At 47.0% G+C, this 16,872-nt stretch overlaps 1 protein-coding gene across 2 annotated transcripts; it reads left to right on the top strand.

Annotated features, from left to right (window-relative positions):
* Positions 1-16: 16 nt before the first annotated feature.
* On the top strand, positions 17-15,690 carry ALG5 (ALG5 dolichyl-phosphate beta-glucosyltransferase). Of its 2 annotated transcripts, none has more exons than XM_085864632.1 (10): positions 17-405; positions 9,772-9,940; positions 10,145-10,191; positions 12,290-12,358; positions 12,489-12,581; positions 13,222-13,335; positions 13,533-13,592; positions 14,604-14,755; positions 14,888-14,973; positions 15,133-15,690. In XM_085864632.1, exons 2-10 carry the CDS (start codon positions 9,832-9,834, stop codon positions 15,246-15,248), a joined length of 846 nt encoding a protein of 281 aa, XP_085720758.1. In that variant the 5' UTR covers positions 17-405; positions 9,772-9,831; the 3' UTR covers positions 15,249-15,690. The 2 variants fall into 2 exon arrangements, with proteins under 2 accessions (XP_085720758.1, XP_085720757.1); XM_085864631.1 differs by lacking the exon at positions 17-405 and adding an exon at positions 5,128-5,283.
* Positions 15,691-16,872: the final 1,182 nt, after the last annotated feature.

Genomic DNA, 16,872 nt, shown 5'->3' with positions numbered 1-16,872 from the left:
GCAGGTCTCCATTTTTAAAACTTCACGAGTGGTAATAAAAACGAGTGTCGGACGATGACGGGACTCGTTTTGTTGTTTGATTCCACGTTCCTCGTGTTCGTGCGAACCACACTCGGTGGTGTAGTGAATATTCTTCATTTGTTTCTTCGTTTGTGAGACAATCGCCGACGCGTCACAATGACAACCCGATCTTCAGGAAACTTCACCACCCGGTGGACTTTGTGACGATCTTCAAGTCTGTTGTGTTTTTGAGGTCAATAAGTAAAAAGGTCAAGGTCAAGGTCACATATATCGTCAATTTTTAACCGATTCAGTTGATATCTCTGCTGGTGCTGAATATAAAACTGAAGAACACGGGTGGACGGTCAATACAACCCTCGTCCAGGTCATCGTGGGTCGAGCCCTGTGAGTATGTCTATTAATTACGTACTGTGTGTTTGAACTGACTTTCACCGTGAGTTCGTCGATTAATTACTTATTATTGGAGCTTCATTTGTTTTTTTGAATACATTGGCGAGGCTCATATGAGAGCGAACACACAACGCACAGCATCGGGGGGGGGGGGGGGTTCCAAACGGTCCTGTGAGAGACACAGAGACGCAGGTTCGGAGAGACATAGTGAGAGTGTGAGATTTGTCTGGATTGAAAGACATGTTCCACGTGTTGGACCAGTTTGTGATTTTATCCAGATCTGCAGTGAGCGAAGAAGCTGCTGCTCGCCGGTCTGAGGGATGACAGATGGTACGGCAGAGGGTGGAGTCATCAACAAAGAGATAAAGAGGATTTTCTAGAGTCGGAGAGATCATTGATGAAAACCAGAAAAAGAACAGGGCCCAGAACGCTACCTTGAGGAACTCCTTGCCTGGACAGGAAGGGGGGATGAAAGAACTCCATTTAGGGCCACACGTTGATTGCGACAGGAGAGGAAGTCTGCGAGCCATGAGTGGAGATGGCCTTGGATACCATGGGAAGAGAGTTTGGTGAGTAGGGCAGGGTGCCAGACTGTGTCAAAAGCACGTGATATGTCCAGGGATACGGCTCAGATTTCCTGTCTGGCATTGAGGACCTCCATCCATTGATGGGAGAGCAGTAGCAGCATATCTAGGGTAGAGTGACCTGGTCTGAAACCAAATTGATGATCGGAAATCAAGCCATTGGAGAAGAGGAAGGATTTCATGTCTGAAACGATGATGGATTCCATCACCTTGCTGATGATTGGGAGAAGGCTGATTGGTCTGTAGTTGCAGGGATCTGTTTTTGCACCTTTTTTGTGCAGGGCAATGATGTTTGCTGATTTCCAAGTAGATGGTAGATGGCCTTGAGCAAATGAGAGGATGAAAAGAACAGAGAGAGGGTGAGCAGGAGCAGAAGAGCAGGTTTTTAGAACACGTGGGCTGATGCCGTCTGGACCGGTTGCAGAATCTGAGTCGAGGTTTGACAGTGAGACCTCTACCTTGTCGGGTGGAAAGGACACAGAGTCCAGGGACAGTTGGGTGCGACTGGGTAAAGTGGGTACAGAAAGCGATGCGTTTGGGACACAAGATTTAAAAGCAAACATGGAGTATAGGCATTCAGCCTTTTCACGTGCGGTGTCAGCAGTGCGGCCATTTGACGTAAGGGAGGGGATGGAGGGGGAACATACACCAGAAACAGATTTGATTAAACGCCACCAGGATTTGGAGGGGGGAGAGAGGTTTGAGAGTTTCGACTTGAGATGAGAAAGATGTTGTTTTCTGGCTCTCCTGAGGGTAGATACACACTTGTTCCAAGCTTTATTGAAGGAACTGAGATAAGCCTCAGTTGGGTTTGCTTTCCATGAGGCAAAGGCAAGTTGTTTCAGGACAACTGCCTCACCACAAGCTTCCGTGAACCTTGGGCGTGAGGAAGGGTAGAACAACTGAAGACGAGAGGGGATAAATCTATGCATGAGGGAGAGCAAGTTTTTGTGAAAGAATTCCCAGGATGAGTTGATGTTGGAGAACGTAGCGATGGGAGACCAGTCTCGAAGTTTGATGGCTGCTTGGAGACCCTGTTACTCGGCTTGAGTGAAACGCCAGACTCGACGGTGGTGAGGTGGTTGTTTAATAACAGCCAGAGATGTCCACTTTGACAAGGACGTGGTCAGAAGAACCGATTGGAGCGGAGGTTGAGCAGCAGATATTTTCAGGAAAATTTGTCAAAATCAGATCCAGAAGAGATGGAGTTCCATTGGACGAGATCCGGGTTGGGAAATTGACCCATTGAGTCAGTCCCAATGAGTTGCAGAAAGCTTTTGCTGAGGTGCCATGACAGGTGAGGGAGGTACCCACACCTAGCCAACTGGAATGATGACAATTGAAGTCGCCACATATGAGGAAGAGAGAGTTTGGATGGGAAGATCGAAGTTGGTCCATGTTTTTGGATAGTGAGGTGTAGATGGAGTTATCACTGTTAGGTGGATGGTACAGCACACATATAAACATGAGGTGGGAGTGGAGGGGAAGCCGTAGCCAGAGGTATTCCTGGGGGTGTGGGGGAGTGAGAGCAGTGCATGGAGAGTGAGAAATACAATTTTTGATGAAGAGAGCAACTCCTTGTTGAGCAAAGAGATACTTGGGAGTCAGAGACGACTTGAGGGAGGAAAGTTTCTCTTCGGCAGATCATATCTGGTTTGTCAGTAGCAACCTGTATGGAAAGATCTGTAAGGTTTCAGCGAAGACCCTGGATATTTGAGGTCCACACTGTTAATGAAGAGGGAGGGGAGGAGGCTTTGGGTGCAGGGGATGGGAGGGGAGGGGGAGGGTCGGACAAGGGAGGAGCTCGGGAGGTAAGGAGAGTTGTTGAAAGAGTGTGGGAGATTGCAGAAGAGCTTGGGGAGAGGGCCGGATGAGGAGGGGAAAAGGCTCTGTGGTGCTGGGTTGAGGTACAGAGGGGAGTAATAAACGAGGGGGCAGTGTTTCCTCTGTCTTCTTGAAAAAACCCCTCTTAATTTCTGGAAAGCTTCACCTTTCGATCATTGTCATCATCCTTTTGTGACTATCCGTAACAACAACTTTTTCCCTCAATCAGTCCAAGATCCAAACCATCCTTATTTTCAGAAAGATCAACACAACCACCTCCCTCCTCCTATGTCATGTCCAGCTCTCAACTCTCGGAGTTCTCCTCTATCAATATGCTCAGTGTTACCATCTTGAGAAATCTCTCCTGGCAGCTTTACATCATCAATATCACAAAATCATCCTCCATGAAACTTGTTTCCCTCTTCAGAGCTTGAAAATATTTCAACTTCAATCAGCTTCTCAGCTTCTACAAATCCCAAATAGTCTTGGTCACAGTGATCGAATACTGCTCCCATGTCTGGCACGGTGCTCCTCTGTCATTCATTATTTTTTCTGGAACACGTGTCGTTGCATGCAGTTCTGTGCTCTGCCTGGAACACAGGCATCATTCCAACTGACTCAAAAAGGGACCTTGTTGTCCCTCTCTGGAAAGGGAAGCGCGATCGGTCAAGGACTGGACTCCATGCCAACAAAACTGCCTCGGCAGCCCCATGTGCCTTTATGACACAAAAGGAATGGTATTGTTATTATTATAGTCCGTGAGTGTCAGCTGTGGCTGTATGGACATGTGGCTTATTTTCCTAACGCTGATCCTGCTCACCAGATTCTCTCAGGGAAGGATCCTCGTGAGTGGAGGAGGTCAACGGGCTGATCGCGTGCCTCGTGGTTGCAGCAGGTTGATCGGCATTTCAACATGGGGATGGGCCAGACATCTGCCTGGGGGATGGCCAAATGGAGGGCTCTGGAGTACTTGCAGCAAGTGGACGCAGTGATGTGCTGCTCCGGTGCTGCATGCTCCCACACCTGACCTGCCCGGTCGAGGCCGGAGTGTCTCAAGGCGGTGTTCTGGGCCCATTCCTATTCCAGATCTTCAGAAACTGACTCTCTGGAAAATCCTCTTTATCTATTTGCTGATGACTGCACCCTCTGCTGTGACATCCCTAATCTTTCAGACAGGCAGCCTGTAGCCTCGTCCCTCTCTTCAGACCTCGACAGAGTCACGAGCTGGTTAAACACTTGGAATATACAGTTTTTCAATCCTGTCAAATCTCACACTCTCACCGTCATAACTCATATCTCTCTCCGAAAGGATCGTCCGGCAAACCCTAACCCATCTACGCTCTTAACAATCCTCTTGAGGAGGTTCAGTCATTCAAACTCCTGGGTTTCACCATCTACCATCTTCACCATCTTTCTTGGGGAAATCACACGTCGACGTTGGCCTCCAAAGTGAGTCGCCATCCGGGTATCCTCCATCTTACAAGATCCTTCCTTGGTACACTCGAACTCCTATCCTCCGACAAGGCCCTCATCCACAGCTTAATGGAGTGTTGCTCTCCCCTTTGGGCCGGCTTCCTTGCTTCGCATCTTGCTCAACTTGACGCTGTGGAAACCGAGGCCTCCAAAGATCATTGGAATCTCTCAAGATGAAGTGGAGTCCATGGGCCTATCACTTCGCCATCACAGCCCGCTTGGTGGTCTCTCTGTCTTCTACCATCTCCTTTCTGAACTTGCAACTTCTGCTCTTTCCGTGCTTTGTTCCCCCCATGCTTTCCTGACGTTGTGACTGTATCCATCTTGTCCATCCCTAGTGTCCTCCCTCACCTTCATTCTTTTCCCACATGCCTCGTTTCTCCAAGTCTCCCTCTATTTTATTCCTTATCCCCGCTGTTGATGCGTTTTACTCTTCCTTCTGTCCTATTACATTCTGATTCGTTCAACGTTCCAGCTCCTCCATGAGCCTCGACATACATGAAAGAAAAAAACAAACATCATCGTGTCTCTTTTCCCTCCTCATTCCCTCCTTGTGGAACAGCCAGTTCCCAACTTGTGTCAACTTACAATAGTTCGTCACACGTCAACCATGTGGATGTTATTTAATTATTACATTTCCTCATCTTTCTTTCTTTCTTTGTTTATTTATTTTTCACCCTCAGGAGCACCTCGTGGTCTTTGGCTAAACGACCTCCTGTGGTGTTTTTATATAAAACAAATAAATGGATTACGGTAATGTTCATCCTGATGAAGCAGAATTCACATGGAAGGAAGGAAGTAAATAACAAGAAGTTGTGAACAGCGCTTTAGTCGTCAGGTGGTTTATACACGACCCACGAGGGTGCCTCGGTGGCACCGATCGTTGATTGGTCTGTTGCGATCACGTGGGCCAGTCGCCGACAGGATGGACGTGGGGATCGAAGTTGTTTGCTGTTTGTTCGTTGTTATCGCTCTCGTAGTCTTCGTCACGGTTTGTATTGACGTTTATGTCGGTGGTTTTATTGATATGATGATCTGTGTTGTTCTTCGCTCATTGTCCTCATAGGAAATTATCCTGTCGTGGACGGTGATGGTTCCGGGTTTTTAAAACCGCATCGATTGTGTTTCGCTTCGGTTCGATTATCGATATATTAATACTGAAGGACCAATTTTGTGCTCCTCCTCGCGGTCGCGTCACGTGTTTCTCGGACTGTCACCTGGACTGAAAGAGACTTCGTACCTGTAAGAGTGCATCGCACATCGTCAACCTTCAACTCTGAAGCATCGGGGTCTGTGACGGGGTTTCGGCGAGTTATTATCATTAAGAATTCCGATATAATCACTCGGCGATCCTGGTGACTTGTTTCACTGTTTGTGATAAAATAATTCTCGCCGTTCATTCCGTTGATTGTACCGACGTTAAAATTCAGTTCGCACAAACAGGAAGAATCTCGTCATTGGGAATTACACCGGGATTAGGAATTACACCGCCATTGGGAATTACACCGTCATTGGGAAGTGCAACAAGATTGGGAATTGCACCGACATTGGGAAGTGCAACAAGATTGGGAATTGCACCGACATTGGGAAGTGCAACAAGATTGGGAATTGCACCGACATTGGGAAGTGCAACAAGATTGGGAATTGCACCGACATTGGGAAGTGCAACAAGATTGGGAATTACACAGTCATTGGGGAATACACCGTGATTGGGGATTACACCGTCATTGGGGATGACACCGTCATTGGGAATTGCACCGAGACTGGGAATTACACCGTCATTGGGAATTGCGCCGAGATTGGGAATTACACAGTCATTGGGAATTACACCGTCATTGGGAATTGCGCCAAGATTGGGAATTACACAGTCATTGGGGAATACACCGTGATTGGGGATGACACCGTGATTGGGGATTACACCGTCATTGGGGATGACACCGTAATTGGGGATGACACCGTCAATGGGAATTGCACCGAGACTGGGAATTGCACCGAGACTGGGAATTACACCGTCATTGGGAATTGCACCGAGATTGGGAATTACACAGTCATTGGGAATTACACCGTCATTGGGAATTGCACCGAGATTGGGAATTGCACCGTCATTGGGAATTGCACCGAGATTGGGAATTACACCATCATTGGGAATTGCACCATCATTGGGAATTGCACCGTCATTGGGAATTACACCGTCATTGGGGATTACACCGTCATTGGGAATTACACCGTCCTTGGGGATTACACCTTCATTGGGGATTACACCGTCATTGGGAATTACACCGTCATTGGGGATTACACCTTCATTGGGGATTACACCGTCATTGGGAATTACACCGCCATTGGGAATTACACCGTCATTGGGAATTACACCGAGCCGAGATTACACCGTCATTGGGAATTACACCGTCATTGGGAATTACACCGAGCCGAGATTACACCGCAATTGGGAATTACACTGCAATTGGGAATTACACCGCCATTGGGAATTACACCGCCATTTGGAATTACACCGAGCCGAGATTTCACCGCCATTGGGAATTACACCGAGCCAATATTACACCGTCTTTGGGAATTACACCACCATTGGGAATTACACTGAGCCAAGATTACACCGCCATTGGGAATTACATAGAGCCGAGATTACACCGCCATTGGGAATTACACAGAGCCGAGATTACACCGCCATTGGGAATTACACAGAGCCGAGATTACACCACCATTGGGAATTACACCGAGCCGAGATTACACCGCCATTGGGAATTACACCGAGCCGAGATTACACCGTCATTGGGAATTACACAGAGCCGAGATTACACCGTCATTGGGAATTGCACTGAGCCGAGATTACACCGCCATTGGGAATTACACCGAGCCGAGATTACACCATCATTGGGAATTACACTGAGCCGAGATTACACCGTCATTGGGAATTACACCGAGCCGAGATTACACCGCCATTGGGAATTACACTGAGCCGAGATTACACCGTCATTGGGAATTACACCGAGATTGGGAATTGCACTGCCATTGCGAATTACACTGCCATTGCGAATTACACTGTCATTGGGAATTACACCGTCATTGGGGATTACACCGTCATTGGGAATTACACCGAGCCGAGATTACACCGTCATTGGGAATTACACTGAGCCGAGATTACACCGCCATTGGGAATTAGACCGAGCCGAGATTACACCGCCATTGGGAATTACACAGAGCCGAGATTACACCGCCATTGGGAATTACACCGAGCCGAGATTACACCGCCATTGGGAATTAGACCGAGTCGAGATTACACCGCCATTGGGAATTACACAGAGCCGAGATTACACCGCCATTGGGAATTACACCGAGCCGAGATTACACCGCCATTGGGAATTGCACAGAGCCGAGATTACACCGCCATTGGGAATTACACAGAGCCGAGATTACACCGCCATTGGGAATTACACCGAGCCGAGATTACACCGCCATTGGGAATTACACCGAGCCGAGATTACACCGTCATTGGGAATTACACTGAGCCGAGATTACACCGCCATTGGGAATTACACTGAGCCGAGATTACACCGCCATTGGGAATTAGACCGAGCCGAGATTACACCGCCATTGGGAATTACACCGAGCCGAGATTACACCGCCATTGGGAATTACACCGAGCCGAGATTACACCGCCATTGGGAATTACACAGAGCCGAGATTACACCGCCATTGGGAATTACACCGAGCCGAGATTACACCGCCATTGGGAATTACACCGAGCCGAGATTACACCGTCATTGGGAATTACACAGAGCCGAGATTACACCGCCATTGGGAATTAGACCGAGCCGAGATTACACCGCCATTGGGAATTACACCGAGCCGAGATTACACCGTCATTGGGAATTACACTGAGCCGAGATTACACCGCCATTGGGAATTACACTGAGCCGAGATTACACCGCCATTGGGAATTAGACCGAGCCGAGATTACACCGCCATTGGGAATTAGACCGAGCCGAGATTACACCGCCATTGGGAATTACACCGAGCCGAGATTACACCGCCATTGGGAATTACACTGAGCCGAGATTACACCGCCATTGGGAATTACACTGAGCCGAGATTACACCATCATTGGGAATTAGACCGAGCCGAGATTACACCGCCATTGGGAATTACACCGAGCCGAGATTACACCGCCATTGGGAATTACACAGAGCCGAGATTACACCGCCATTGGGAATTACACAGAGCCGAGATTACACCGCCATTGGGAATTACACCGAGCCGAGATTACACCGCCATTGGGAATTACACCGAGCCGAGATTACACCGTCATTGGGAATTACACAGAGCCGAGATTACACCGTCATTGGGAATTACACTGAGCCGAGATTACACCGCCATTGGGAATTACACCGAGCCGAGATTACACCGTCATTGGGAATTACACTGAGCCGAGATTACACCGCCATTGGGAATTAGACCGAGCCGAGATTACACCGCCATTGGGAATTAGACCGAGCCGAGATTACACCGCCATTGGGAATTAGACCGAGCCGAGATTACACCGCCATTGGGAATTACACTGAGCCGAGATTACACCGCCATTGGGAATTACACTGAGCCGAGATTACACCGCCATTGGGAATTACACCGAGCCGATATTACACCGCCATTGGGAATTTCACCGCCATTGGTAATTACACAGAGCCGAGATTACACCGCCATTGGGAATTACACAGAGCCGAGATTACACCGCCATTGGGAATTACACCGAGCCGAGATTACACCGCCATTGGGAATTAGACCGAGCCGAGATTACACCGTCATTGGGAATTACACTGAGCCGAGATTACACCGCCATTGGGAATTACACCGAGCCGAGATTACACCGTCATTGGGAATTACACTGAGCCGAGATTACACCGCCATTGGGAATTAGACCGAGCCGAGATTACACCGTCATTGGGAATTAGACCGAGCCGAGATTACACCGTCATTGGGAATTACACCGAGCCGAGATTACACCGCCATTGGGAATTACACCGAGCCGAGATTACACCGCCATTGGGAATTACACCGAGCCGAGATTACACCCCCATTGGGAATTACACTGAGCCGAGATTACACCGCCATTGGGAATTTCACCGCCATTGGTAATTACACCGAGCCGAGATTACACCGCCATTGGTAATTACTCCGAGCTGAGATTACACCGCCATTGGGAATTACACCGCCATTGGGAATTACACCGAGCCGAGATTACGCCGCTTGGGTGATTGAATTACACCGCGTCGTGATTACACCGCACAAATACTCAAAGTCTAATTCTGTGTTATTATTACTCCCGATACTTGTGACCGATGGACCTGTGCACGTACGTATGGAATGTACGTACAGGAAGTAAGGAATGACCTATGGGATGGATGTATGGACGGACAAATGAGATGAATGAATGAATGACACATTCACATTTTCAATTTGTTACCAGGCCGCACTCGTAGCTCACGTGACTGCTGAACCAAGGCTCGGCGATGCAGAGCCACAAGTAATGTTTACAGACCCACAAACTGGAGCTCAACACCAAGCACCTTCTCTAAAGGACCCATCTTCCAGAGATCTGTCCGTCGTCATTCCAGCTTACAATGAGGAGAACCGCCGTAGGTCTTTGTCCCTCAAACACGACCCACCTTTGTGTCACCACGATTGAAAGTGTTGCTGCACAACAAAATCTCACCTGTAAACGTTTCGAACTTGGAATAAAATTCTGGAGCACTTGATGAATTTTGCTCTTCGTGGCACGGACGCACGTGTGATCGTATGAGTTCCAACTCACCTGTAATTCCCATACTTATCCTTTCTAGTTCCACCAATGCTGGATGAAGCACTCAAGTACTTGGAAGCACGTCAGGTAAATTTAGAACTTTCTTCAGTGATTCGCTCACCTGCAGTCTTACTCTTCTCTTCATTCCCTCGCATGAATGGCTGTTTTACAAACAAACCGTGACATCATAACTCATCATGTTTTACAAACAAACCGTGACATCATAACTCATCATGTTTTACAAACAGACTATGACATCATAACTCATCATCTTTTACAAACAGACTGTGACATCATAAGTCATCATCTTTTACAAACAGACTATGACATCATAACTCATCATGTTTTTCAAACAGACCATGACATCATAACTCATCATGTTTTACAAACAGACTGTGACATCATAACTCATCATCTTTTACAAACAGACTATGACATCATAACTCATCATGTTTTACAAACAAACCGTGACATCATAACTCATCATGTTTTACAAACAGACTATGACATCATAACTCATCATCTTTTACAAACAGACTGTGACATCATAAGTCATCATCTTTTACAAACAAACCGTGACATCATAACTCATCATGTTTTACAAACAAACCGTGACATCATAGCTCATCATCTTTTACAAACAAACCGTGACATCATAACTCATCATCTTTTACAAACAAACCGTGACATCATAACTCATCATGTTTTACAAACAAACCGTGACATCATAACTCATCATGTTTTACAAACAGACTATGACATCATAACTCATCATCTTTTACAAACAGACTGTGACATCATAAGTCATCATCTTTTACAAACAAACCGTGACATCATAACTCATCATGTTTTACAAACAAACCGTGACATCATAGCTCATCATGTTTTACAAACAGACTATGACATCATAACTCATCATCTTTTACAAACAGACTGTGACATCATAAGTCATCATCTTTTACAAACAGACTATGACATCATAACTCATCATGTTTTTCAAACAGACCGTGACATCATAACTCATCATGTTTTACAAACAGACTGTGACATCATAACTCATCATCTTCCACAAACAGACTGTGACATCATAATTCATCATCTTTTACAAACAGACTGTGACATCATCACTCATCATGTTTTACAAACAAACTTTGACATCATAACTCATCATCTTTTACAAACAAACTATGACATCATAACTCATCATGTTTTACAAACAAACTGACATCATAACTCATCATGTTTTACAAACAAACTGACATCCTGTGACATCATAACTCATCATGTTTTACAAACAAACTGACATCCTGTGACATCATAACTCATCATCTTCCACAAACAGACTGTGACATCATAATTCATCATCTTTTACAAACAGACTGTGACATCATCACTCATCATGTTTTGCAAACAAACTTTGACATCATAATTCATCATCTTTTACAAACAAACTATGACATCATAACTCATCATGTTTTACAAACAAACTGTGACATCATAATTCATCATCTTTTACAAACAGACTGTGACATCATAACTCATCATCTTCCACAAACAGGGGGTAAGCATTTAGGGGGTGGGCTGTGGGGTAGGTTTTAGAGGGCGAGGTGAGGGGTAAGCATTTAGGTGGTGGGGTGTGGGTAAAAAACCCAGAAAACCCAGCGTTGGTGATGTGAAAACGAGCCGCTCAGATTCACCATGCACGCACGAAGAAATCAAACCGGAAGATTTACTAGTTTACGGTGAAATTTCTCATCAACATGTAAAGTCAAAATAATTGTTTAATCTCTCGATCCAATGATTGTGAGGTTATTATTGATTAAAATGCTGCATTCTGTGGCTGGATGAATCGGTCCCGTTGATGGAGCTCGTTTTTGAAATCGAGGCCACGATCACGTATCATGTTCGTGTCATTTCACATCGACCCGGACGGTCCATCCGAGTCGCCTCCGTGCGCCCAAGCTATCCACGTGGAGGGTGTTCAGAAAACGTTTGGTGGACCATCCACACATCAAGCAGGTACGTTGAGACGTTTGATATCACGGCAGGTCATTGTGTGGCACAGATAAGGAAATTGTGCACCTGTGAATGTGCACGGCATGACCGGTGGCTGGTTTCAGTGTGGTGGGAGTGACAGAAGTGCTCCGTCTCTATCTCCCTGTCCCTCCCTCGTCCATTGTTGTAGAGACGTCATTTGTCATTCACCTACGAGGTGCTGGTTGTGGACGACGGGAGCACAGACAAAACTACCGAAGTATGATCATCGATTTCACTTCCTCAGCACCACAGTTGGTATAATCTGGCACTGCAGGCCGAGTGTTGTGCAGTCCCACCGAGCTGGGTACACATAAGGAGTTCTGACGTGTGCTCCTCCCGTTGCTCAGGTGGCCTTGGCCTACAGCTCACGTCTTGGCTTCGATAGGGTCCGAGTCATGACGCTGCCGAGGAACCGTGGAAAGGGATACGCCGTGTGTCGGGTGGGTACGACATCATCATTGATGGACCTTCACATGTTAATCCAACATCAGTAAGAAAATGTTACCGTAATGGCGGCGAAGGACGAATGTGTTGAAGGAGAATTAGTTGACGAGCGGATCCACTGCCTAAACGATTGCCTGAGCTGTCTTCAGCGAAAACACTTTTTTGTACGAAGTTGTTTTCACAAACCGTTTTACACATAATGGGCTTTTTAAGACCCGTGCATTTTGGGCGGTGTGGGTGGCACGACCTTTTGATGGGGACCACTGTTGAGGCAACGCACATGACGTGACCCTGAGTGTATTAAATCACCCACAAGTGTGGATTGGCATCAAATATAGACCAGATCAGGTTGGGGCAGGTAGATCACTCCCTCCCTGAAGGTGATTAGCGAGCGAGCTTGGCTTTTCACCGACGATTATACAGTAACTTGGTGTTCTCCTGAGACGAGCTCGATTTCTCTAGCTTGAAATCAAAATCGTTCATCCCGGTACCTGCAGGTGCACCGAACACTCGGCTTCTGGGATACGTCGTGCCGGTGAGCTCACTATGTGACCCCCACCATACCTTGTGGTGACGAGGTTGATGCCAGTCATTAACGAACGTGGATTTATAAACAGATTGTTCTTCTCTGGGCAGGGCATGTTCGCAAGTCGAGGACGCCATGTTCTTATGGCAGACGCCGATGGAGCGACGCGCTTTGCTGATATCGAGGCGGTTGAAGAGGCTTTGAAGAAGCTCCTGGGAAAGGATGTAAGACGAGTCGAACGTTTGATAGCAGCCTTGTATGACGAGCCTCAAATTGCTTAACGAGATATAATTGGAATACTTCGGAACGATTTCAACGATATATCGATGTTTTTTTCCTGTTTAATTCCGCACCTTTGATTGAATGTAAGGAATGACTGCATTTGCACGTAAGCTTAACCTCCTTGATATACCGCTAACAGGGCGAGCTTGCTATTGCCTGTGGATCACGTGCACACCTCGAAAAGCAATCCATCGCAAAGGTGGGAGGTGTGGGTCTGAGGGTTGTACATGGATGTTTGATTGTTAAAAAGTTTACAATTTTGAGAGATCTCTACGTCATCAAAGACAGTAACCACCCCGAAGGGGAGGGAGACGAGCTTGGAAGTTAGTGTACCTGTTGTGGCCATGCAGCTTTTCCTTCAGGTATCATCGGCGAGAAAAAGCAAGTCAGGTTACCATAGCAGAGCGTGCAGGTGAACATGCACAGGTGTTCGACACCGCGTAATGTGTCGGGTGTAAGGAGGTATGGCGGGATGTCCCAAACGTTACCAATCGTGCCGTTTTTTAATATAAAGTTGGAAGGGGTACCCGCCCGGCGTTACCCGGTGCTATTCCAATCCTGTTGGCATTTTGTAGAAATAGGATTTAAAAATATTTTTGTGTGGGGGTGGGGGGGGCGGGGGGGGAGGGGCAAAAACACTTCTCTCGACCCACGAAGGAATAACGTCGGAGATCATTTAATATTACCTTTCACATCACTACAATGGTTGAGGCACTGTAGAGCAATACAAATAAATAAATAAACAAATAAACAAACAAACAAAAAATCAAACCTTTACTTTTTTTAATTTTCTAAAAAAAAAATTCCCCGAAAACACTCCCCGGGACTCGCTGATGAAACAAAGTATGACAAAGGTCTGTTTGGTCATCTCTGAGAAAAATGGTGACGCACGCACGCACACACGCACGCACACACGCACACACGCACACACGCACACACGCACACACGCACACACGCACGCACACACGCACGCACACACGCACGCACACACGCACGCACACACGCACGCACACACGCACGCACGCACGCACACACGCACACACGCACACACGCACACCTCTCTTGTTGTAGAGATTGGTTTTAACAGATAAAAGCCTCAACCAAACCGAGTCCAGCGATCTTGAGAGTACCGAGGACAACGACCCCAACAATGAATTGTTCAGAGATGGACGAGTCGTTCCGTCCTGTTTCTTGTGTGCCATATTTGCAGCGTTCCTACTTCCGAACGCTCCTGATGTTGGGATTCCACGCGTTGGTGTGGGCACTGTGCGTGCGTGGTGTGCGGGACACGCAGTGCGGTTTCAAGCTGTTGAGCAGGGAGGCCGCGTGGAAAACCTTCTCGCGGTTGCACGTACAGAGATGGTGAGGATCGGGGAGTGAGTGGAACGAACAGACATTGGAGCATTTTGAGGGAATTTTCTGATGTGTGTGTGTGTGTGTGTTTGTGTGTGTGTGCGCGCGTGCGCACACCATGTTTTGTTTTGCCGAGTGCAGGGCGTTTGATGTCGAAATGCTGTACATCGCCCAGCGACTTGGCATCCCGGTGGCAGAAGTAGCCGTCACGTGGACCGAAATTGAAGGTAAGAATGACGCTGATGGACTCGACATGACCGGAGCAATGGCAGAGTGAACAAATCGATGAAAAGCGAGTGCACAACCTTTGTTTGTAATCGATTTCGTTTCTGAACTCCATGACACCGGTACGACTTCCCATTGCTCCCGTGCACGGATTTCTTCAGGCTCAAAGCTCGTCCCGTTCTGGAGCTGGCTGCAAATGGGCCGAGACTTGCTTTTCATTTCACTTCGGTATCTCACCGGAGCCTGGTCGCTGGAACTTCATCATAAAGAGCAGTGAACGCGGAACAGGTGTGAGTCAAAGCTTCATTGCTGAGACTCGCCGTTACGGACAGGGCCATCTATCGGCGTTGTGGGCGAACGGGAACTCTCAGAGTTGACGGCAGCTGGTGATGGGAAAACTAGGCCTGCGATATGTTCACTCCGATTGCTCATGGTGGAGGAAGTAAGTGTCTGTAATGGGCAAATTTGGACGACTTTGTGTCGGAGTGGCGGTAGTGCTGGGGTGGGGAGGAGGGATTCATCAAATGGGAGAAATGCCAGGCCGTGCACTCGGCCGTTCCGTGCACTTTCCCACCTCATATCTGATATAAAATAATTTGCATAATTCTCTCCTTCCTTGGGCATGACATCTAATTTTTGTACATCTGAAAATGTCAATTTTATTTCTACTTGCCATGATTTGATGTTTAATAAATGGGTGCCAAGGTGTGAAACAAAAAGTTTCTTTACTTGCTGTGATTGTTCTTCTTCTTTAACGGCCATAATTGTTGCCTTATTCTTGTGGGGTTTGCCAGGGGGAGTTGTCAGTCCAAGTCTTTCATGAACTGGCTGGCCAGGCCTGACGTTCGACTAAATAGCTTGAGCAGGAATTAGTAATTTGTTCACACCGGGTGTTCAAAGCTTCCACACAATTTTTCCCTCCAAATTGTCTGCAACGTTAAACGAGACCAAACCTTGATGGATCGGAATATTAGACGCTCAAAGCGAGTCAAAATTGGGGGTGTCGATGACCTTTGTGTTCCTCATTTCGTAAACGCTCTCCATTTCCTTGATTCCGGTTTGTTCTGATCGACGTTGTTTTGAAGAGATGGCAGCAGTTGCATCTCAACCGACGGAGGATAAAAATGTCCCACCTGCTTTCGGCGACCCATCGTCCGACAGGACGTGCGGAGGTAGCGCACTTACCTTCGAGAGGTCCAGTGCAGGTTCGATTTCGAAGCAGAATTCAGAATCCTATTGAGACCTTTGATGTGCACCGGGTAATGCAAGCAGACTGGTTAACGTGCTTCACATCCATCCTCAGGACGGTTCACTCATCACCATTCGAGAATCAAACCCACACGGGTTGGAGGTGAGTTTGCTCCCAGTTAGCGATCCTGATAGCCCTCTGAAACCTGCAAAGTAAAATATCAATGTTGATGCCCCTAAATGATTGGCTTATTGTTGTGCAATCTTCCTACATCCATCCATATTGATAAAATAAATGAAATATATAACTAACTAGGGTGGGCCGTGACGTCTGTGCAGATCACATTTCCATGATAGCGATCGGGGAAAAGCTTTGAAATATTAACATCGCCAATCAATAAGTACAGAGCCATCTTTACAGGGTGTCGGCTTCTCATATTATTTAGTTTGTACTTGTATCCCCTCCTCCATCATCCCTCGATTCCTCCCCTGATCTATCAGTTTGTTACGTCATCCCCCCCTCAACATAGCCATGATTATTTAAACTTGTACTCAGAGCTGTTTACATCCTTCCATCTCTTTATCCTGTTTATGCCTCTTTGCATTTGTTACACCTGCACCCCCTGTTGTGGTGCCCAACCTGATCTCCCTCGCTGAGGTCTTGATTCACCATATTTTTTTTTTTGGCCTGCTCCACAATGCATTGACTTGGA

Source organism: Eptatretus burgeri, chromosome 18 (genome assembly GCF_056783735.1).
Source record: "Eptatretus burgeri isolate ZD-2024b chromosome 18, Ebu_testis_v1, whole genome shotgun sequence".
Lineage (NCBI taxonomy): Eukaryota > Metazoa > Chordata > Myxini > Myxiniformes > Myxinidae > Eptatretus > Eptatretus burgeri.
Note: the sequence above shows the minus strand (reverse complement) of the source record. Positions and strands in the feature narration are given on the sequence as shown.

Excerpts from the sequence above, each read along its gene's own strand:
- ALG5 (XM_085864631.1), top strand. The coding sequence starts at position 5,218 with ATGGACGTGGGGATCGAAGTTGTTTGCTGTTTGTTCGTTGTTATCGCT. Across the intron at positions 9,941-10,144 it reads TTACAATGAGGAGAACCGCC|TTCCACCAATGCTGGATGAA; the intron begins GTAGGTCTTTGT and ends TATCCTTTCTAG. Across the intron at positions 14,756-14,887 it reads CGGTTGCACGTACAGAGATG|GGCGTTTGATGTCGAAATGC; the intron begins GTGAGGATCGGG and ends TGCCGAGTGCAG.